This window comes from Solanum stenotomum, chromosome 8 (assembly GCF_019186545.1).
Source record: "Solanum stenotomum isolate F172 chromosome 8, ASM1918654v1, whole genome shotgun sequence".
Lineage (NCBI taxonomy): Eukaryota > Viridiplantae > Streptophyta > Magnoliopsida > Solanales > Solanaceae > Solanum > Solanum stenotomum.
Genome location: NC_064289.1, coordinates 19,165,620 through 19,188,685, shown reverse-complemented (window position 1 = coordinate 19,188,685; position 23,066 = coordinate 19,165,620). Strand labels below are relative to the sequence as shown.

The 23,066-nt window shown below is 32.9% G+C and overlaps 3 protein-coding genes across 4 annotated transcripts in view; 1 reads left to right on the top strand and 2 right to left on the bottom strand.

Annotated features, from left to right (window-relative positions):
• LOC125872110 (superoxide dismutase [Mn], mitochondrial) overlaps positions 1-23,066 on the bottom strand; it is a 333,170-nt gene that overhangs the window by 265,248 nt on the left and 44,856 nt on the right. The window lies entirely within an intron of this gene.
• Positions 9,302-12,001, top strand: LOC125872105 (1-aminocyclopropane-1-carboxylate oxidase 5-like). The gene is made up of 4 exons (XM_049552779.1): positions 9,302-9,478; positions 9,976-10,208; positions 10,801-11,123; positions 11,585-12,001. The coding sequence occupies exons 1-4, from the start codon at positions 9,374-9,376 to the stop codon at positions 11,863-11,865; spliced, it is 942 nt and encodes a 313-aa protein (XP_049408736.1). The 5' UTR covers positions 9,302-9,373; the 3' UTR covers positions 11,866-12,001.
• Positions 12,401-22,419, bottom strand: LOC125872083 (NAD kinase 2, chloroplastic). 2 transcript variants are annotated; one of them, XM_049552759.1, is made up of 8 exons: positions 21,901-22,417; positions 19,025-20,974; positions 17,142-17,263; positions 16,887-17,028; positions 16,579-16,803; positions 16,322-16,396; positions 15,398-15,499; positions 12,401-12,823 (listed from the first exon to the last, which is right to left on the bottom strand). In XM_049552759.1, the coding sequence occupies exons 1-8, from the start codon at positions 22,111-22,113 to the stop codon at positions 12,620-12,622; spliced, it is 3,033 nt and encodes a 1,010-aa protein (XP_049408716.1). In that variant the 5' UTR covers positions 22,114-22,417; the 3' UTR covers positions 12,401-12,619. The 2 variants fall into 2 exon arrangements, with proteins under 2 accessions (XP_049408716.1, XP_049408717.1); XM_049552760.1 differs by lacking the exon at positions 15,398-15,499 and having other exon boundaries at positions 21,901-22,419.

Here is a 23,066-nt window from a genome sequence, read left to right as displayed (position 1 = left end):
TATGAGAATAAAATCGTTGGCACTATCAAAGGGTTTGGTATACCTGCTGGACTGCCTTGGCACCTCACAGATGAGGTTTATGTCATTGTAATAGGGAGTTTCATTGGGTCTTGGAAGTTGTTGTATTGAATGAACGACGCATAAAGGTGTATGATTCGATGTCCTCATCTAGGACTAACAGAAAATTGTGCACCGAGATTCAAAAGTTGTCTACATTGTTACCAAAGTGCCTTGAATCCAACGGATTTTATGAGCAAAAAGACCAAACCAACTGTTCAGTTCTTGAATCTTACCAAGGAAAGAACAAATCTTACCCATTCGAAGTCAGACATGTTACTGATATTGCCCAATAAGCAAGTAATAGTCTGTAAGTATCACATTATTTTTTTTGTCTTACCATTATTGAAATGTGATTTTATTATATTTTCTAATTTATGATACACCATGCAGAGATCGTGGACTTTTTGTTGTTGCATACGATGGGTTTTTCAGTGATGAACTACAAGTACCATCTTATGAAATTAGTTCTGAAACCCTTCGCATGAGATATGCTTCACTCCTATGAAATTATGGGATTTTAAAGGCTCGGAATGGCTATGTTAGTAACAATGAAGACCCACAGAGACCTAGACCTAAAAAAGCAAAGTTTGATGAAAATGTTGTGGTTACCACCATTGATTACATTGATGGTTATGTATACCATTGTACTAGGGTTCAGCGTACCCTTATAGTCCCAAAACTTCGTGCCCCCGTAGGAGTATAAGAATTTCGTGCTCCCGTAGGAGTATAAGTCCCCTCTGTTAGGCATCAGATTTAGTGACCATGTCAGTCATGCCTTTATACCCCTGGCAAGGTATATTGGGTCGTCTCGATGGGGCATATACATCGGACTCCATGTTTAGCTCACGTGGTTTTATGTCGATTAATAGTATCTCCTACAATTAGACTTTTAGTGCATTTGACCAGGTTTTCAGTATATACTTCAGTGTTCATTTTAGCATGTCATGTTCATGATTAGCACTTGGTCATTGCATTTAGTTTAGCTTTTCAGTTATGTTTCAGTATTTACATTCTCGCTCAATTTATGTCATTGCTCAGTTATGCTTTGTTCAGGTTAGTATCTATATCCTGTATGCTCAGTACATTCCAAGTACTGATGCATACTCTGCGCTACATCATTTCTGTAACGACTTGGAAAAAAATGATAGGTTAAGCAAGAGCCTATGACTTTGTGTTGACTTTATAATGAGGTTCTATAAGGGGTTTATATGTAATTTCGTTTTAATTGTGTAACTCCGACAATTTAAAATGAATAAGAAGAAGCTTGAAATTTGAAGTAGTCATTTTTGGAAAAATATTCAGAATCTGGAAATTCGGCCAAGTGTGGAAATCAGTGAGTTTTGGCCAATTTTGAGCAGTCATAACTCCTAGCTCAGGATGATCCAGGAGTAGTTCCAGTTATGTTTGGAAAGCCCTTGGAACGATCTTTCCAACGCCACTGAGTTTGCTCGATTCCGAGTTCGTATGAGCGAGTTATGCCCTTTGAAAGCTGGGCAGTTGGCAGGGAGTCCATCCGAAAATTTAAGGGCATTTCGGTCTTTTCACAAATCTTTTCTTTTGAGGTTATATTGTTGTGTTAGGCTGTTTGTGGATCATTTTTGTTCCATTTTAAAAGAATAAGAGTTAGGGTTCTTGAGTGAAGAAGAGAAGAAGAGAGGAAGAAAAGGAGTTGGAGCTAGGGTTGAAGATTTCTTGGTGTTTCTTCTTCAAATTTCGTGGGGAATTCATCTTTAAGGTATGGGGATCCTTTATCCTTGATCATTCTTTCTTTCAAGGAGCCCAATCAAAAGGTTTTCAAGGTCTTTCAAATACACCAAAATCCTATTTCGAATTCTAAGCATGGGTCCTTGCATTAAATGATTTCCAATGATGTTTTATGTTGTTATTAATGATTATTGATGGTTTTAGGAAAGAAATCTTCATGAACCCATGCCTTTACAAATTCTCTAAATTTGGCCTAAAGTGGGTGTATTGATTTTGTGTAATTTGATGGACGATTATTGTGTAAATTGTTGTGGGCTGTTCATGTATGTATTTATCTATGTTGAATTGTTAAGAATTGTTATTGAATTGAAGGATGTGGGATGTTAGCCTTGAATGGGCAAAATTGTGAATTGGTCTTCATGTTGATTATGGGCTTATGCTTAGCTTAGTTTGTATAGTTGAATGTTGTTATTATCATTGTTATTGTATTGTTAATTGTTGGAATATGAGGATGATGAAGATTGCCATGGAAAGAGGGTAAGTTGATCAAACTTGATAAATATTGTATAATTGGCATGAAATTGAGTATTGTGGCTTATGGCCTTTGAAAANGGCTGGTAAAGTAGGAGGGGTTATTGCTAATAATTAATAAAGATGATTTTTTAAAATTTGTTTTTGCAAAAGTGATCTAAATTTATGGATTATGTTTTAAATTGTACGAATTGAAAATTCCCCTTCAAAGTGAATTTGAAATCAGATTTTAAATTGAAACTAAAGTTTTATTCAAAATATAATAAACAAATACGAATTTGAAATTGCATGTCCAACAAAAGCATAATTTAATATTTTATGATTGAGAAGGTCATTTTTATTTCTCTTTTGCTAAATAATAATATATGGAGTAATAATTAGATTATTATTGTTAATTATAGTGAAAACTTAACAAGCTATCATGATGAAAGTTAATTAGCAAAGTTAGTTATGGTTAAGTGAGTCATCAGAGTTAGTTAAAGGTTGTTAGAAATAAGACAAATAAGAAGTTTATAAATACCATATGTTTGTAAATGTAATACAATTTTGTTAGATGAAACAATGAATAGATCTGTATTTCTCTTTTAAATATCTACATTCCTCCATTAATCACTTCTTAGCTTAATTTACAAGCTCCATCAATGAAGTTTACATGATATCAGAGCAGTGTAAGGTTCTAGGCAAAGTGCTTGGCGTTTGATTGCAGAAAGGTACTTAGATTCGAGACTTGAGATTCGTCGATTCACTAGTAAATGACAAATTTAGCTGGAACTGCTGCAAATTTGCAATCAAGCACAAAACATACACCTACAACTGCTGAACAAATAAGCTACATAGCTCCCATTATCGATTGTAATTAACTATTTTTACAGTACAATAAGGAATTTGAAAAATACAAATTAAACAACATCTTATGCATAACTGCATATATATTTCTTTATCCTTACCTTAAAAAAATTAAGAGTTCAACACATTACTAAAATAATGCATTCAATTTAAAGCATGATTTGTGTGTATATATATTAATATAAATAGTCGTGGTTTGTGGAGATAATTTCATTTATGTGTGTATATATATTAATATAAATATTCGTGGTTTGAGAAGATGTAAAACATTTCTAGGGAGATAATTTCATTTCCTTCTTTATTGAAAGTTGGGAAGATGATTGTAGTCATGAATTTTAAATGTTGAGTAGTGAGTAGTGATCCTATTTAAAATTCAACTCAATTCACTGTCCATGTCGATTTATTTCATCTCCCGCAAATTTCTTCTTAGGAAAAGAACACTTATATTCCAAAAAAATAAAATATTTATTCTTAAATGCCTCAATACTTTCATATTTCCTTTTTATTTTAAAATGACATATATTTATTTTTATTTGTGTGTTGACGTTATGCTGACGTCATCACACACATTTCCCCCTCTCTGATACCATCACATTATATTTGAATATACTCTGATGATATCAAATAGTAAGTCGATAGTTTCTTCATTAAATAACTGATTCTTCCTCTTTGATACCATCAAAGTTTAATATACTTTGGTGGTATCAATGAATAACTGAGCAGTGTTTTCATTGAGGTTTGCTTTAGTCCTTCAATGAGATTACTCAATCATCCATGATACCATTATGGTGTATACCTACATACTGTTGTGGTACCATTGAGGTATGTTTCAATTCTTCAATATTTTGATTTAAAAATAGTTTTAAAAAGAGTCATAATTTAGAGACAACTTTTCTAAAATTTGCAAAAAGAGGAAAAAATGTAAAAATTATTTTCTACTAATTTAGAGTTTAATAAATAGGATTGTGATTTTAATAATTTTCTCTTAATTATTTTTTATTTATTTCTTAAAAGAGAGTTCAATCTTATATGATACCGATAGGGTATCAATATACCAACGGAATATCACAGAGGATTAAGTTCAATCATATATGATACCAATATGGTATCAATATACCGACGGATTATCACAAAGAATATTTTCTCTACTAATTTAGAGCTCCATAAATAAGATTGTGACTTTACTAATTTTCTCTTAATTGTTTCTTATTTATTTTTGAAAAAAAAGAGTCCAATCTTATATGATAGGGTATCAATATATCGACGGAGTATTACAGAGGATTAAGCTCAGTCCTACATGATACCAATATAGTATCAATATACCGATGGAGTATCACATATGATTAATTCATAGTAGTGATACTAACATCATGCGCGAAATAAGAAAAAAAAAGTGAGATAAGTGAGTAAATAGTTTGAGTCATGAGTAAATAATTTCACAATTCGGTCTATTTTAGGTAGTTTTCTCTTTCGTCTTCTAACTCCTACTTTGGTTCTTGTTAGTAATATTCATCAAATGTCACTATTTCATGTACCGTAAATCTTCTTCCTCCAACTTGTCCTTTTTTTTGGCTACATCTTCCAACTTTTATTTTTGAGGTATTCTAATTTTTTTTAGATAGAGTAATATTTATTTTTATTATTAAATTCATTGTTATAAAAACAATTACTCCTAGTTTTAAGTTGTATACACTCTATCTCACTTATATAGATGTTGTATCTCACGATATATTTTTTCTTACTCTCTCGCTCACCTCTTTCCTCTCTCTTTTATCAGTCATCTCTCGCCTCTCTTGTCTATCTTCCTCTTTGTATCCGTCCCCTTTGTATCCGTGTTTTAGAATTTCAATATTTAATACATATATGTATCTTATCAGAAGTGCACAAGAGTATTTGTGTTTTCTACACTTTTTGTACCAATGTGTATCGGTTTTCATAGCATACATGTATCAACATGTTAGTAATATACAATGTATTTGTGTTTCACCATTTCATTTAGAAGAAGCTATGAACTATAATTATTCAGTATCAAATATACACTGATATATATCAATTAAAAATTCATTTTTGGAATCTAGAAAATGACCACGAATAGAAGTATAATAAGTACATGCACCCTAAACATTTTCATTATTAATCTACTAGTTAGAAACATGTGATGAGGAAGAGCACAAATTAAACTTCTTCAAATAAAAGGGATTAAATCAAACAACTAGCTACTTCAAATTCCAATTTCCTCATGATGCAATGAATGTTGCTTGCTTAATTATTTAATTTAAGTACTATTTTAGAAGACAATGATCTATCTATCCTGGATTCTTGGCAATTAATTCCACTATTATTTTCACTATATTTTTTCCTGTTCCAATGTATGTAGTCACTAGACAGTGAAATTGCAAGTAGCTAGATTTTGACCAAATGTTTCAATAATCTCAGAAATACTCATGAAAGATTACTTTGTATTCCAGCTTGTCCATGTTTATTGACCCTTCCTTCATAGATATATAAAGACAAGAAATTTATAGATTGACAACAATATCTTATGGTTTATTTGGTATGGAACTAATTAAAGACCAAAATAATCCAACCATGATATATTTGGAATAAACAAATTGAAGCTTAAATGGTAATCTAGATTATTATTTGTTTCACTCTGAAGTAGAGCTTACAAGAAGGGAGCCATAGTTATACCTGTCAAGTTTTGGTCACATGTCAATAACTTTGATCAAGACATAACTTAATTACGAAGAGTCAGAAACAATACAATCCTCTAACTTTATGTTAATTATTGATAGTAATCATTGTTTTCATTATCAATTGTCTTTAGTTAGTTTTGTTGTAAAGTTAGTAAGTTTTATTTGAATTATTACTTGTATCAATATCTATGAAGATGATCTTTATACAATATGATGTTTGACTAGCAAAACACACCATATATAATATATTGTGTGCTAATCAGAGATATTATTCTTTTGATAAATTATATTACTCTATCTTTTATGTATTATAAAGAACAAAGCAATAACACGACTTACTCTTAATTTTCTATGGTATTTATATTTCGAAATTTGTTTTTTCAGTAAAATAAAATCTCATCATAAGTCTTTGTTATTGTCATCTTATAACACTATTTTATTAATTAAATTTTGCACTATCTCGAAATTCCGATCCTTACAATAATAAAAATATTATTTAATTCAAATGATTAGGGAGCCAGGTACCATATTTGACTAAATTAGAGTCATAGGAGATCATATATGGCTCACACTAATGAATTAATTAAGTAATTATTGGTTGTTATTTATACTTAATTACTTATAATACATGGTACTCAACTCTATTACGCTAACTAACGACATATGCATATTGATTAGCAATTTGTTAGAAATGTTTAATATGTGCAATATTTTTTAAGGCCATTCAAAAAGATCTAGATAATTATTATAGATTTAGTTGTTACTTGTTTATATACTCTTTTTCTGTAAAGTGGCTTGTACGTACTGGTATAGGGGAAATGGAGAATGTTTTGGCCTGAATGAAATAAAATTATAGTCTAATGATTATTTTAGATTCACCAATTTAAATTTTTTAATGTTGTTGTTTTTGTTAACAAGGGAAAACATAAAACATAATCTAGTACCTTTAATTTGTTATTTTTGCTAATAAAGGAGATACCACCACATCGCTATCTTTCGGGTGGGTGTACGAGGTAAATTATGTTCTAGTGTAATAGCCCACAAATCATATGTATAGAAAAGGTAAACTGCACTTGACATCTTCCTTCCGTGTGACGAGCTCAAGTGAAACATGAAGGGGGCTTCAAAATCGAACCTGAGGTCCTCATTTGGGAGATCACTGCTCAACCAACTCGGTCATTCTTACAAGTTATTTAATTTTTTAATGTTCGATGATTTTATATATTTTCTTGCAGACAATTGTGGTATTTAATTGTCCAAAAAACTTACTAGGTACACAGAAAGAACTCCAAAAAATTAACTTCTCAAAAAAGTATTACTTACTTTTTGTTAAATTAAAAGAGAGTATGTTGGGTTATTTAATTAACTTTTCTCACGTAAAACAAACATTTTCTGGGTTCTTTCGTTTCAACAAAGAGGTAGTCATAACATTTTCTAGGCGATTGAATTATTTGAATAACACTGTTTTTTAATTCCTTCTCACATTTTTTGAGATCTCATCAAATAAATATATATATGTCGCCGACAAATATATAATATATGTATAGTTTATGTATAATATGTGTATAATCTTGTATAATTTGTATATAATTAATTTATCCTGCTCAAACAAGTAAACAATTAATTCTCTTTTTTTTTTTTGGAGTGAATTACTCCATATAATTGATGGATAAATGTTTAAAAAGTACCGTCAATGGTTAACACAAAATCCAAAATTATGTTCTTGATCAGAGGGTATATAAATCAAGAACATATATTTGGATTTTGTGTATTTTATTTAATATTTGATCATATAAATGTATCAATAGACTATAGTGCTTACCCATCAATAATTATTATTTTTCCTGTGTATCCCATCAATGATTAACTTTAATATTCGGACAATCAGAAAAAAATCAACGGTGTACCAAATATGGTAAAGTGTTAAATTGCCATCTGAATTATTATCATTTATCACTATAATTCTCTCTTTTTCTTTATTTCCTTCTAGGCAAGTTTTTCTATGTATATTGCTATCAACTATTTTTTTTTGCTTCATATTTTTCATGCAAATCTACTTGAAAGACTTTTTACTGACGGATGGTCTATCAGAAACATTTTCTCTATCCTCAATTTATGTACATTTTACCCTCCCAACCCACTTCTGTGATTACAATGAGTATGTTATTGTAAAATACTGTCTTCATTTCATTTTGCTTGGCCTCTATAACTAAGATGTTTCATTCTACTTGGCTCTATAACAAAAATAGTTGTTTAATTTTACTTGTCATTTTAGCAAATCAAGAGAGTTTTATTATTATTATTGCTAATATTATTGTATTAAATAACTACATGAAATAGTAATGCGTAATCAAAATTAGAGTTTCAAAACATTATTAATAAGATTACTTTAGTCTAATAAACCTCTAGTTAAAGCTTTTTAAAGGAATTTGTTAGGTCAGTAAAGGTCAAGTAACATGAAACGGAAAGAGTAGCCAAGTTTTACTTTAGCAATACCTTGGCATTAATTTATTAATACTGTAGTAAATTAGGGGTTTGCTATTCTTCTTTTCCACAATAAAAGTCATCAATGTTCCTTTGCCCTCAAACAACGCCTGCAAATTAGTGCAAATTACTTTATTAATAAGATTGCTTACATGTAAAATTATGACGTGTTTAACTATAATAATAATAATAATAATAATTTTAAAAAGTCAAAGGCTCAGGACGGCAAGATAAGCTGTATAGTCAACACATGATTAACTGTGAAAATTAGTCAACATAATTAACCGTTTTAGTCGGTAGTCGGTGAAAAAGAAAAGTAGTTAGTTAGAGTTATACTGATATTAATAGAATGTAAAAATTAGCTTTGAGATAATTTATGAATATTTTATGTAGATATATTAATCATGCATGAATTAATTATTTCATCTTATATCATGTATAAATTGTAATATAAAATCTCTCATAAGTTATGTTTATATTATTTTTTATATATAAATAATTTATCTTATTTATCTTTAATTAGTGAGTTACCAATCTTGATATTACTTATGTAGAATTTATTTAATACCTGTATAACTCATTTATAAATCAGCTACCAGACGATTCCTAACTAATAGGATGTTGCGTTAAAGAGTTAGTACTAATTATAGAATTTAATAACCTTTTTTTAACAAAGATTATAACGAAAAGTTCGTCAAACAAATTAAAACGAAGATAGTAAAGTTAAAATATATATTTATAATATATCATCACTAGCTACGTATAATGCTTCTGTTGTGGGAGATCGCAATGCCTCACAAAGAACATTGACCTTGTTTTAAAGTAAAAAACAATTAATATCGTGTCACCGGCCATTTAATTAACGTACTCTTAACTGCTAAAATATAATATTGCTTTTAATTTGTTGTTTATTTTTAGGGAGAATATTATTGGCTATAAAAAGGGTGTTTGTGAATATTTTCTAGACCACCAAACTGCTACAATTGCTGTTATTCTCTATATATTCTCTAATTAATCTCTTTTTTTGTGTGTGTTTAATTTGTTACTTAACAATGACTACTATCCCGGTTATTGATTTTTCAAAACTTTATGGAGAGGAAAGAGCCCAAACTTTGGCTCAAATTTCCAAAGGTTGTGAAGAATGGGGATTCTTTCAGGTATATATATTTATTTTTTTGCAATTTATATATTTTTATTGTGAAAGTTTAATTTATGCATGGATATTTAAAATCAAATATGGCTTGTGTTTCTATCGGTAGTCACCCAAGAGTCAAAATTATATAAAGGGGTAATCATGGTGTACACATATCTGACAAAATAATCTTGCACCTAACGTAATACCAAAAAATAACTTGGAATGATTGTCCAAGATCATATAAGAAGATCACTCAACATATTAATCACCGATGTGAGACTTGATGACCTCATCCATGAATATCAGACTTAATTGATAGTAAAAAGTGGTCTATATCATATTCAAAATTCTTCTTTTCTTTGCATATATATCTCAAAGCCTTGATAAAAAAAAGAAGGGTAATACTCTAGTCAATGTAAAACTAGTCAATTGAGAATATATCCTTAGTGTGATGACATATATTATAATATATAGTATTAAATCTCAAGGTAATTAAGTGGGATAATTTTGTGTATGCAGTTGGTGAATCATGGGATTCCAGTGGAGTTATTAGAAAGGGTGAAGAAGGTGGGTGGAGAATGTTTTAAGTTGGAAAGAGAAGAGGTATTCAACAAGTCAAGAGCAGTCAATTTGCTTAATGAGTTTGTGGAAAGCAATAAAAATGGCAAAGTTGAAAATGTGGATTGGGAAGATGTATTCCTTCTAACTGATGATAATCATAATCAATGGCCCTCCAACACTCCTCAATTCAAGTAAATTTTCTACACATTACCTACCTATATATATATATATATATATATGCATATCACAAGTCTCAATTTTGTTATATATTCAACGAACTTTTGAACATAAAAAATGTGAAATTTGAAAAATGAATTTAAAATTCATGATGTGTTTAGACATGAATATAACTTGAGAAGATCTTGAATTTTTATGAGTGATTTGAAGCGAAATTTTGAAAACGGGTTTTTTGAGTATTCCGAAATCAAGAATCTTCCAAAATTCAACTTCAAGTATTGAATTCCAAATAATTATAATAACAATTCTATACATTCAAACATATTTAATTTCGGAATATTAATTCTAAAAAAAGTGAAAATTATCCATGATTAAAGTATTCTATACATTCAAACTTTTTTTTGGTCACGTTAAAGTATTACTCTCTATAACAATAAAATCACCTTGATGTGTAAGTTTTATATTTGTAACATGTAAAAACTTAATTAATTAAATCAGCGTAATAAAATAATTCTGAAATTAATTTTACTATCTGAATTATTACTTCATTTCATTTATATTGATCAATTTAAAATATATTCATATATGATTTTTATAAAATAATAGGGAAACAATGAAAGAGTATAGATCAGAGGTGAAAAAGCTAGCAGAAAGAGTGATGGAAGTAATGGATGAAAATTTAGGTTTATCAAAAGGTCACATCAAGAAAGCCTTCAATAACAATAATAATGGTGCATTTTTTGGTACAAAAGTGAGCCATTACCCACCATGTCCACATCCAGAAAAGGTGAATGGTCTAAGAGCTCACACTGATGCTGGTGGTGTCATTTTGCTCTTTCAAGATGATCAAGTCGATGGTCTTCAAATCCTTAAAGACGGACAATGGATCGATGTACCTCCTATCCCCAACGCCATTGTGATCAACACAGGTGCGTGACCATCCTTCATTTGTCAGATTTTAACTTGACATGTATTATACGTGCATAATCATGTCATTTATAAGATAATAATAATGAATAGTTCTTTTGATCACATTTAATTTCTTGTCGTATTTTTCAAAAATAGTTATTTCAAAATGACATGTTATTTTAAAAAAATTGAAAAAAAGAAATAACTATTCCTTATAATTTATCCTCAACGTTTATAGATTGATCAATATATATATATATATAACAAGTATATAAATAGTTTTTTTAAAATTGGTAACCTAGTAAAAATAGTAAATAACGTAACGTAACATGTCATTGGAGGTTAAACTATATACGCATAGTATATGATAAATCTTTACTAAAATCCATTTTACATATTTATCATATATACATGCATGGACGTCAATTCCAATGAAATTTGAGTTTATTCAAATTCGTTAATTTTAGCTCAAATTCTGTAGGTGATCAAATCGAAGTGCTTAGCAATGGGAAATACAAGAGTGTTTGGCACCGTGTCTTGTCAAAACCAGATGGGAATAGGAGATCCATTGCTTCATTCTATAATCCTTCATTGAAAGCCACTATTTCTCCAGCACCAGAGCTACTAATTTTGGAGGAAAAAAAAGTGGATCAATTAATTGCTACTTATCCAACTTTTGTGTTTGGGAATTACATGAATGTTTATAATGAGCAAAAGTTCCTTCCTAAAGAACCAAGGTTTCAAGCTGTGGCTGCAATCTGAACTAGTTTTTTAATATAATTATGCATGCCTACCACCTTCTTTTCATTCAGTTTTTAGATTAAATAAAGGTAGTATGTATAATTAGTTTTTGTATCTGCTCTTTATTTAAAATAAATCTGTCCATTCTTGTCTTTGTAAATTTGTTTCTGATTCGAGTCTGGGTATGAAATCACCTCTTTTAAGGAGCGCTAGATTAATTATCTTCCAGTGTGAACTTTCTTATCGAATTCAAATTTTATTGGCCTCAATACAAGTATAGGGCACCGTGGGTGAGAAATGAAAAATTTTCTTAACCTCTATAGACTTGTTGACGTAAATAACCACCCACCAAATAATAGCCAACACATGTGTATTTTTTTTTTTTTGGTATATTAACAACTTATACAAAAAAGTTTCAATAACAAGTTTGATGTTAAAAAATTAAAACAAAAAATGACAAAGCATATACCACATTTTAATCAGGTAAGCTTCAACAGACTCTAGATGAAGTTGCATCGTTAAGGACGATGACCAAGAAGCAGAAATATCTCAGACAAATGTGCAAAGATTGAAACTTTATAATTAACCATGTGAAAATGGCACTGTACAAATTTCTTACTTTGAAAAATAAGGTATAACCTAACTGCATAAATCACAGCCAGATGCAGAGTAAAATATAACCGTATAGACTCTTAGTATATTAGTTATTTTTCTCTTACATGTATGACTGTACACTAATTTACATGAACGAGAAGAGGATTAATCTTTGATAGTCTCAGAGTGCTTTCTGCTCTAGTCTATCGTTCCAATTTAGACAACGAACCAAGCTATGAAACCAATCACCTGTCTGATCAGACTTGTTAACTGTAGGTAGTGGATGCTCGCTCATATATATGCGAACAGAATCTCCTCTTGAGAGTTGTTGCCTTCTCTTCCCATCAAAAGAGACCCAAGCATTGCTACGTGCGTCCTCTGGTATCTGTTAATATGTGAAAAAAACATATACATTCTTAGAGAGTGATAAAATGAGAGAAGCAATGAATCTGGAATAGACAATTTATAGGCTATGATCTTCCCACAAATGAGATCTCACTGAAATACTTGAACAGTGTCATGATGTAGATATCAACTGATGATATGTGCAGTTTGGACATGTATTATTAAGGAACTAATCCATTTAGTTGTGATCTAAAATGGTAACCATGGTGTCCTCGACTAATTCCATGGGAGCACCCTTCACATAGTAATGGCTCCTTGACCAAGAGTATATGCTTCCCATCACAATTTAGTGGAAGTCTTTGGTACATGTATCCGGCCAGTAACTGAACGCTGGTATCTCTGTCTCGGCCTCGTCTGCACCACTACATGGAACTATAATTACCAGCAGCCCCTTTCTCAACATAATTTGTATTTGGCTGTTAGATTCATCCAACCAAAATCATACTTCGCAGATTATTATATTAGAGCTTCTCTCACCTTTCTCTCTTTGACAGCATCCTCAACTTTATAATACTAAGCTATCTTTCCCAGTTCAGCAGTACTTATATCTGACATCTATGCAGCTTCTAGTTCAAGATCCTCTAGTAGAGCAAAATTTGTTGGGCTAACTAGGCCCAGTTGCGCTATCTTACGAGAATAACTAGTGGTCCTTTGCTATTGTCACTACTAGTACCTAACTCTATAGGCTCGACATTTTTGCAAACACCAATCCTTGCTTAATAGGGCAATCCAAAAAGGAGAACGAGAACAGCTGACTACTGTTAAAAGTCAGACTAAGAATACAGATCATATGATTGAAAACTGCCGCTACATACTCTCCCATGCTTGCAGGTCTGACTGGTACTTTCTTTCCACCAGCTGCTTCGATCAATGTTAAGGCTGCTACACCCACATCTCCTACAAAAGCAGCTCTAATGCCTTTGCACTGAACTTGGCAACTATATGGGCATTGGTCGCATCTTCAATAATGAAACTACTACCATGTGTGGAGGTTTGCATCACTAAACACAGCTGTTCGTTTTGCCCAGCATCTATTAAAATTTGATTTTCATCCGTACGGTCCAACAATAAGCATTCGGCTAACAAATAATAGTTTAATTCACATGATATATGGAACTAAATTATTTCATCCCACACACTAAGCTTTATGAGTTAGACTATAGAAGATATCCCAATAGTTCTCGTTCACTAGGGCACAATAAATACAAGCTTAGAACTGAGCCCATTCTGATTAATGTGCAATGAGTGATGCTACTAAACCCTAAATGTGATGCCGAGGAGATTCTCAAAGTGAAACCTTGAACACCATTCTCTAGAAACCCTTGTCAGCTATGTTATTATTTCTAAAGATTCTTGTTCTCAGCCTTTTCCCGCCTCAAAAGCAGTACTCCTCCCTAACCAATAATAGAATCAACCGAACCACAACCATTTTGAACCAGTTTAGCCATATTTCTGAATTTAAAACACCTTTAGACCTCCCCACAGCAACAAACCAACAACCATATTATGAAAAGAGAATGTTTGCTAGTTAACTGCATCTTTTTCTCAAGCGGTGTCCAAGCCAGCTTGCACGCACCTCAACTAATTCTACAGGGCACCTGCCACATCCCACCGTATAGGTACCGGGTAACACTATCCACCAAGGCTAGGATAGATGAGAAGAAATCACTCAGTGTTTTTGGCTCCTCTGAGAATATTCTCAACCTGAGACCTCATTGGTCTCAACATGCTTCATTGACCACTAGGACACACCCTTGGATGCACTAGTTAACCACACCTTATGAAGATACAACAATTTTAGCTGATATAGAGCTTAGATTTAAGAGCTTCTCATTCACGGGTGTAACACCTAAGGAAGACCTGAACAAACCACATACTTTGTTCTATATGGCTCTCAAAAACATTTTAACCAAACTCTTTGTTCTATACTTTGCAACATTGGTCTCCAGATCTAGCCTAATGACTTTGAGGAAAAGAGTATCCATATACAAAATATCATGAAGTTTTTATCTAATTACAACATACAATGCCCTAGAATGAAATTCAGCACCCTAAGTCCTCACCTGATGCAAGACTCTTGAACTAATGATAAATTTAACATGATGTACTTCTTTCATCCCAAGAGTTATACCAATCTGAAAAAACTATTTTATATTAGGCGGCCCTGGATAAGTGTATTTAGATCTTTTTATCAGGGAAAATTACTTTTAGATGTCGCTTAGTTATTAATATATCAAAGAAAAGGCCAAGACAGTTAAGAATACACAGGAACTACATATTTTTCTACCCTTTTATATGTGTTAGTGATTACATATTTCCAGACCATCATCGTATACAAATAAATGAAGCTGAGGGATAAGATTAGCAGCACTAAAGAAAGAATAAAGCTCTTAACCTCTTCCATTTTAGATGGGAGATACTGTCAACTGTATAAAGTTTTTAGTTAGGAAATGACAGGCATTAGCATAAACTAGTCATACTTTTTTTCTTTGGAAAGTAAACTAGTAATGAGAATCTTTTCCAGTAATCATAAAATACATATTAAGACAGTCACCTTTAGTTCTAGTTTTGCAGAATCTGGAAGTATGACAGGCCTAAATGAGAGAGAATGTGGACAAATTGGTGTAAAGAGCATGCATGGGACATTAGGATGCACCTGCATGACATAAATTTCCCTGTCAAATAATGTTCACGCATTCAATAGGTGAAGGCAAAATAATTAATAATTGTTGGCAGGATGAAGAACGGTTTCAAGGAGTCAGATTTCATCACCAATAAGATCAACAGCAAGTCAGTAATTTCCAAAAAATTCTTTTCATGAGTAGATCCTTAAGAACATTGTGTGTCAGAATCAAATTGAAGGTGCAAAACCCATCTTTTCACAAAATTGTAACTTCAAGTTTTTGTTATTAGAAAAAGAACAGCAAAATACAATGTTTACACAGAATGAAAACATGTTCAGATATGTAATTTGTAACTCAAGTGGTCTGACAAAGCTCAGTTAATACACAATAGGATTTTCCAAAATTGCTGCTTTTGATGCCTAACAGAAATCCCTCTTTGGAATCATTTACTATAAAAGGGAGATACCTACTCATTTATTTGCTTTAATGTATGACAAGTGTTATCAACCCAACTTTGTCAACAATTCTTAAAAGTCATACTTGCAAAGTGAATGTACTTTACAACGAAGTGCACGGTGTCCTTTCTATTTTTCATGTTTTCAATCTTCGTCTTTTCCTTGCCTTTATTAGGGGGCGAGGGAGCTTAGTGGGTGTGGTATGCCCTCCCTAGCATTTATTGCTGCCACATCAAACTGCTCGAGCTATAAGCATCAACCTTCTGATATGAGTTTAAGGGCTTTCACTATTTTTTGATCGTTAGGACTTTAACTTTTAACTTGGTCTATAGATTCTAATGCAGTATTCACTTGTGACATTTCACAATATATATTCATAAGTGATTGTCTCCGAAGTACCATGGAACCCCCAGCAGCTGTTGAGTAAGCTGTACTTCCAGTTGGAGTGGCCACAATGACACCATCACCTTGCACCTGCCAAACAAAATAAGGCAGTATGACAAGATTATTCTTTCATCTCTTGCTCATTAATTCAGCAGTGCACTTGTTGGATCCACTTCTTTTTTTCTAGAAGAAATGTGATCTAAAATATTAAAACAGAATCCCTCTCTAAATCCTTTGTCAGGGAAAATTGTGGTTAAGAATATAAACCGCACCTTGGTTATGAGGCGGTCATGTTCATAACACTCTATTTTTGACAGGTATGGATTAGAACCACGATCAACTACAACTTCATTTAGGACATCAAACACCTTTCCAGGCATTGCTTTCCTGCTTCGGAATATCTCACATCGGAGACGCATCCTTAGGGTTATATACACACCATCTAGAGTGTTGTTTCCATGGATGACTTTTCTAAGATCCTTCTTATAATCTTCAAACTGTATGAATTGATGACAAGAAGCAAAAGATCAGTATTTATAGATAATAAATAAAAGCTTAACATTTAAGTTGAGAGGCATACTGGATGGGAAGTGAGAAATCCAAGGGATCCTAGGTTAAATGAGATGACGGGTGGGACAGCACCTCGAAATATATTTGATGCATGGAGTATCACACCATCTCCTCCCAAACACGCAACAAAATCCACCCTCTCATGAAGATCGCTGCATTTGGTACATCAGGCAAGGTCACACCTCTCTGTGAAGTAATAAGCACACAGAGGGAACACAAATGAAAAGAACAATGCTTTTGCACGTACAGTTATGAATCATCCCACCTGGTATCTTGACTATAGAAAGTCTGAACAAACCCAAAGCCTGGGATTCTTGCAAAAATATCATGCACCTCAGGTTCAACAAGAACAGTCATCTTCTCTTGGGAATACAAAAAAGAAGCAGCCTTCAGGGAGAAAAGAAATGGAAAAGGAGAAAGAGTGTTAGGAATTCTGTTTATTAAGAGAGTGTTAAAACCTATGAGTATATGTGAATGAATGTCAGAGAACAGTTGCAAATGGAAATGTAAACATTTGAAAGAGAACTTTTAAGCGCATAGTTTCCAGCTTATAAGAAAGTTGACATGTTAGAGGTTATAAGACTTCAATTAAGTTCAGAACATAAAATTCATCAAACTGACCCTCAAGGTTCTTTTAAATGGAATGGACAGATGGAACTCATAACAGGCTAGATAATAACTTGAGATTCACATTGATGAAAGATCGCAGCATCCAACCAATTGACCAAGTAGACTGGCATATTTAAAGTCTGCTAGTAGGAGGGGAAGGAAAATCAGAGGTAAAGACAAACCACCAAATCAAGAAGAGAAAACTAAATGATCACATTTTCCTTTCCTCCAGTTGGTTGATGGATGGAGATTCTAATGAGATAAACAGAGTGACAATCAAATATACTCGCAATTATTCACAATCACTTTACATGTTTGAGCAGCCTTTGCAACATACTAACAAAATCATACAGACAGATATGGCTACATGTTTGAGCGTACTTTGTATTCATACCAGCCACAACATAGTCTGATCGCAGCCTCAGGTATGATGAGTATCTTACCATGCTTGATTATGCTTCCTTCACGGTAATTTCCAAGGTGTTCTATAACTACACAGATTACCTTTTTAACTTATGAGCTCCCCTCCCAATCCATCAACCAAAAGTGAATCAAATGTCATTACCCAAATTTGCACATCCCCCTGTTGGACATTTGTTTTATAATCTCTCATACCCCACGGGAACAAGAATAAAATGTCATCACTCTCATGTCGGGAGCTGATTACTTTCTTCTTCTTTTTTTGGTGGGAAAATTCATGACAGGAGCTGATCTTATGTCCTCAATGCAATCCCAAACCAAATGAATCCAATGAATATGCAATTTCTCCTGTTTCCTCATGAACTTTATGCAATCCTTCCTCTCAATTACTCACAATTTGAAAGAAAAAAAAAACAGTATGAGCAACACAAGTATATTTTCTAACTTCAATTATTCACAATTTGAATTTTCGTGAAAGGAGGATTACAGCTTAACATTTCCACATCAGTTCCCATAAATAGGATTACAGCAAACATTGGAAACGAAGAAAATACAAATGAAAAGATTTGATAGTAATGCTAGTTCTTGCCTTGTCCATGGCGCTTAAGATCCTGAGTGGCCTAGTGAACCAATTTGCGACATATGTTTATTGCAGATGCATACTAAGCTTTGACATAAGCAACAGTAATGATGGAATTTTTAGAGCACTTATTTACTTTCATCTAGTTTAATAGAAGATGAAAATTCTTTTATGTCTTTCTAGGACATGGAAAATTTCATCTATCATTTAACTTTTAGCAAAAATGGAAACCATATAAGAAATACTTAAAAAATGTTTTCACCACTTAAGAGAAGTACTAGATTTCCTCTCTTTTGTACTTCATGATAGAGAAATCTTTTTCCTCCTTTCCTTGGTTAAGGTGGTAAAAAGTTTACTAAGTTGGATAATTGCACTAAGATCTACGCTATCTTCTTTATCAATGATAAGGCATCCGCTCACTTAAAACGTTCCTCAGAGCTTGAAAGAAGTGAAGAATGAAGAGAGATAATATGCAGCAGTAGTAAATGAAAATCACAAGGTAAAAATTCAACTAAATTAATGAGAACTGTGCAGAGAACCTCTTTAGCTTCTTCCATGAGTTCGTGTCCCAGTTTCTTCAACAGCAATACAGTCTTCGGTGGGGATTTCCACAAAAGCATCTGCTGCTGGGTGCTAGGATGAGTGAACGCCAAGGAAGATTCTGTTACCTTTTCTCTGGTGCACGAATACCCATCTGTACGAACCAAGAACATCTCTGCCTTCCTTCTTGACTGTACTCTTACGACACCAGTGGCAGAAGCACACATATTTCCTTCAATCTGCTCCAAGTTATCTTCCAGTGAAGGTGTGGTGACCTCAATATTTCTACTCTCTGCGGTAGTGACTCTAGAGTCAGCAATACATTCTAACTCATTTCTTGCATCAACAGTACCAGTATTTTTTATTGAGGTTTGCACTTTCCCATTGCTGCTTCCATTCAAAATTGGAGTCGCACAGCCATTTTGACCAGCATACATGTCTGTATTCGAAGTGGAAGTTGAAGGGTCAGTAATTAAGAGTTTATCAGAAGATGATCCATTTAAATCTTCTGATTCCATCGCTCTTGTCGCACTGTACGTGCTTGGGGTTTCATTTCCTTTCGGTACTCTCTTGTAGTTATATCTTGAAGCAGAAAGCACCTCCAATCTTTTCCTTTCATGAGTAAAATATGCTGCTGGTGAAACCTTTCTACTTTTGAAAAATGTGGACATATCTTTTCTGGAGAAGACATTAGAGGGAGGCAGCTGAGTATTGAGTGGGTTCACATTGATGTAGGATGCTGCTCCACTGTCGGATGCTAGCACTGTGCTTTCCTGATTGGACGAAACAATTTCATCTCCTTCGTTCTTGCCTAGGTCCGTAGCTTCAGAAATGTGCTTGATATCTTCCGCAGCAGAATTTATGTCATCTGATCTTGTAGGAAGCGACCCATCATGATTATCAGAGGCAGAGTTGACTTCATCAGTAACGTTTGTACCATCTTCCGGCCTAGGTGACATAAATGTTTCTTCAATTCCTCTAGCATCATGTGATGAGTTCTCAATCGAGTCCATGGCCTTATATGTACTGGCTACAACATGTGGTGTGTAGCGAGTAACATATTGCCTCCATCTAGAGACCATAGCTGATGTCCTCTTAATTCCTTCTTTACTGTGGAGATATATGGGCTTTTGGTTTAAATCAGAGACCAGTGCTGCAAACTTTTCAACCTGCTCCACTGAAGGTGATATACCAACTTCAACAGGTAGATTAACTAATTCAATATCCCCTGACAATATGGCTTCATCTAGCACTTTCTCATAGAAGATATCTTTTACAACCTCAGCTCTGAGATCTACAATGGTTTTGAACCCTCTCTCCAACAACCATCTGAGACCTTCATCAGTTACCTGGCCACCTATCCAGAAAGCAGCCTCAGAAGTTGCAGACTGAGTCTCTTCTTTTGATGTTGACAAATAAACAGGACTAAAGTTAGCAAACAGTGAATGGCTGGGGTTCTTTTCCCCACGAGGAAATCCGGCATCATAACATACATTCTTCAGTCTTTGAAGTGTTTGCCACACAACAATGCTGCGAGGATCATCAGGTGTCAAATAGTTTTCAAGAGCAACATGCAAGCTCTCGCAGTACCTCTTCATTTCACCTCTGAAAATAGCAAGTGGAGGAAGCATATCATCCATCATATGCACATCAACATCTTGAAATAAGTTCATAATCGATGATCTCCCAGAAATTACTTCTTCCCTTCCTTTGTTTAGAAGACATACCATGCATCCTAGAACAGAAACTAGTTTATCTTCCAGTATTGATTTATCATCTGACGGTACATCATATGAGACATTACATTCTCCAGTTAGTGGATTGCATAGGGTGTCCATTAATGAATTATGAAGTTGTTCAGCAGCCCGAAAGATTCTACAGTAAGCCTCTATCTCAGCAATATCCCCAGGTAGTGGACCAATCCGGGAAAACTGTGAAGTATCACTGGCCTATACATTTTGAAATTTAGTGGGAAAATAAATATCAGGCAGTATCTAGTTTTCAACGCACAGCAGTCAAGAAAAAACTGATAATTAGAATCTCTGTTTTCTTTTTCATGATGGTGCTGTCTGCACAAAACTGATACTTAGATGATGATGAACTAGTTTCCGGATCAATTAAAAGATCTATGTGAAAAGAAAATGTAGAACTTTTATCATGAGGATGTCTTATCTAATCAATGAACAGAAGGGATAAAATGGAAATAATAAGGCAGTTGAAAGGTCAAGTGGACATGATGGATAAAGTCGAGGTATTTCGAATTGTTTGTTGACGTGGATAATGTCACGTAAAACCCCCGAAATTATCTCAATATGCCTTTTGACATATAGGAGTTAATTGAGTTGCAATATATTTCTCTTTCCATCTAGGAGTGGAAACCCCGTATTTTACATATCCACACAAGTAAGTCCTTAGGTTTCTAAATTGGTTTAAAAAGTACTCTCAATCATAGCAATTTCCCTCAGACTAGTTCTATAAAAATCCAAGCTATTCTGATATGCTTGGATGGTAGAATTCCTCTCTTGCAATTGGATCATCGCGATTAAAGTTTGAATCTTTAATAGTCCAATAGAAAATTAATGACAGTATCTTATACCTGAATAAGTCACTCACTTTTTAATAGTCATGAGGAGAGGATCTAAACATGCCAGCTGATACAAGAAATATCCTAACTAACCCATTTTAAGCAACATTCAAGAGTTAATTTCTCATATGGTCGCTCAACTCATAGTTATTATCTCGAAAAAGTTACTTTCTCTGTTGAAAAAGATTGAAATAACAAAAGGGTAACTTTCAGATATAATAATTATTAGATACAATTCCTTATCCCAAAGCCAATTTACCTAACAAAAAAAAAAAAGCAAGAAAATTTTACCTGAGAATCCAATCCAATGTTGACGGAGAAAGCATTAGATAGCTCAGCACTGACAACAAACTTGAGACGACGATACCCAAACCCAAACCGATTCCCATTCCCCTTAATCTTTGCATAATTAAGCTGACAAAACTGAAGATGGATTCCTGTACGACCCATTTTCAAGTGGCACGGACAATAACGAAAACATGTTGCCATACCAGTTACCACCATGAACAAATTCTGTATCTGTACTAATAAATCAGTATAATGAATCAACAACCATCAATTTGTATTTCAAGATTTTGGGTTCTACTTGTGAAAAAGATTCAGATTTTTTTTGTGAAATGCAAATTCTGAAGCTAAATAGAAAATGGGTGTGAATGTATATGTGACAAAATAGGGGAATTTTGTGTGGAAATGGAAAAAAATTGTGTGGATAATAAAATGGGAGAAGGAATAATGGGACAAATTAGACTTGTGGAAATCAGTGGTGGGTTTGAGATGGTTCGAATTTGTACATCATTGTTTCCGTCTCTGATTTTCCCAAACTTGGATTTGATGTTTTTGAGTATGTGATGTAAAATAAATTGGGAATGAACAATTAGCTTGGAGAGTTTCGATTGCCAATCTATTAAGTTATTAAGATTTTCTATAAATTCAAAACTTTGGATTAAATGTCAAATTGATTTTACATTCATAATTTTATTTTATTTTATTTTTATCCTTTTTAGGGATAATACATAAATTTTCAATTGAACATTTAAACATTGTGAATCACCTAATACTTTCCTAACCTATTGAGCAAAATTATCAAAGCAGCACTTGAAAAGTTTAATGCACATGTAAACAAAAAAAGTCAAAAAAATAATAATAATTGGAGAGTAATTTGAAAAAGATTGAGGGTGTGTTTGGTATGAAGGAAAATATTTTCCATGGAAAATGTTTTCCTAGAAAATGTTTTCTTGGAAAATAAGTTGATTTTTGACTTATTTTCTCATGTTTGGTTGGTGAGTAGAAAATATTTTTCGGAAAAGATTTTTTGTGTTTGATTTATGAATGAAAAATGTTTTTGAAAAATTTCTTTTATTTTTACTAGAGTAGAAAATAATTTTTGAAATTGAAAATATTTTTTAAAAACAAACTTAATTTTTTTTTGGGGTGGGGGCTGGTAGGGGGTGGGGGGG

Coding starts and splice junctions, on each gene's coding strand:
- LOC125872083 (XM_049552759.1), bottom strand. CDS start 22,113: ATGGTGGTAACTGGTATGGCAACATGTTTTCGTTATTGTCCGTGCCAC. Junction 16,804..16,886: donor GATTTCTCACTTCCCATCCA/GTATGCCTCTCA, acceptor CAATTCATACAG/TTTGAAGATTATAAGAAGGA. Junction 16,397..16,578: donor ATGACCGCCTCATAACCAAG/GTGCGGTTTATA, acceptor TTTGTTTGGCAG/GTGCAAGGTGATGGTGTCAT.
- LOC125872105 (XM_049552779.1), top strand. CDS start 9,374: ATGACTACTATCCCGGTTATTGATTTTTCAAAACTTTATGGAGAGGAA. Junction 10,209..10,800: donor TCCAACACTCCTCAATTCAA/GTAAATTTTCTA, acceptor ATAAAATAATAG/GGAAACAATGAAAGAGTATA. Junction 11,124..11,584: donor CGCCATTGTGATCAACACAG/GTGCGTGACCAT, acceptor CAAATTCTGTAG/GTGATCAAATCGAAGTGCTT.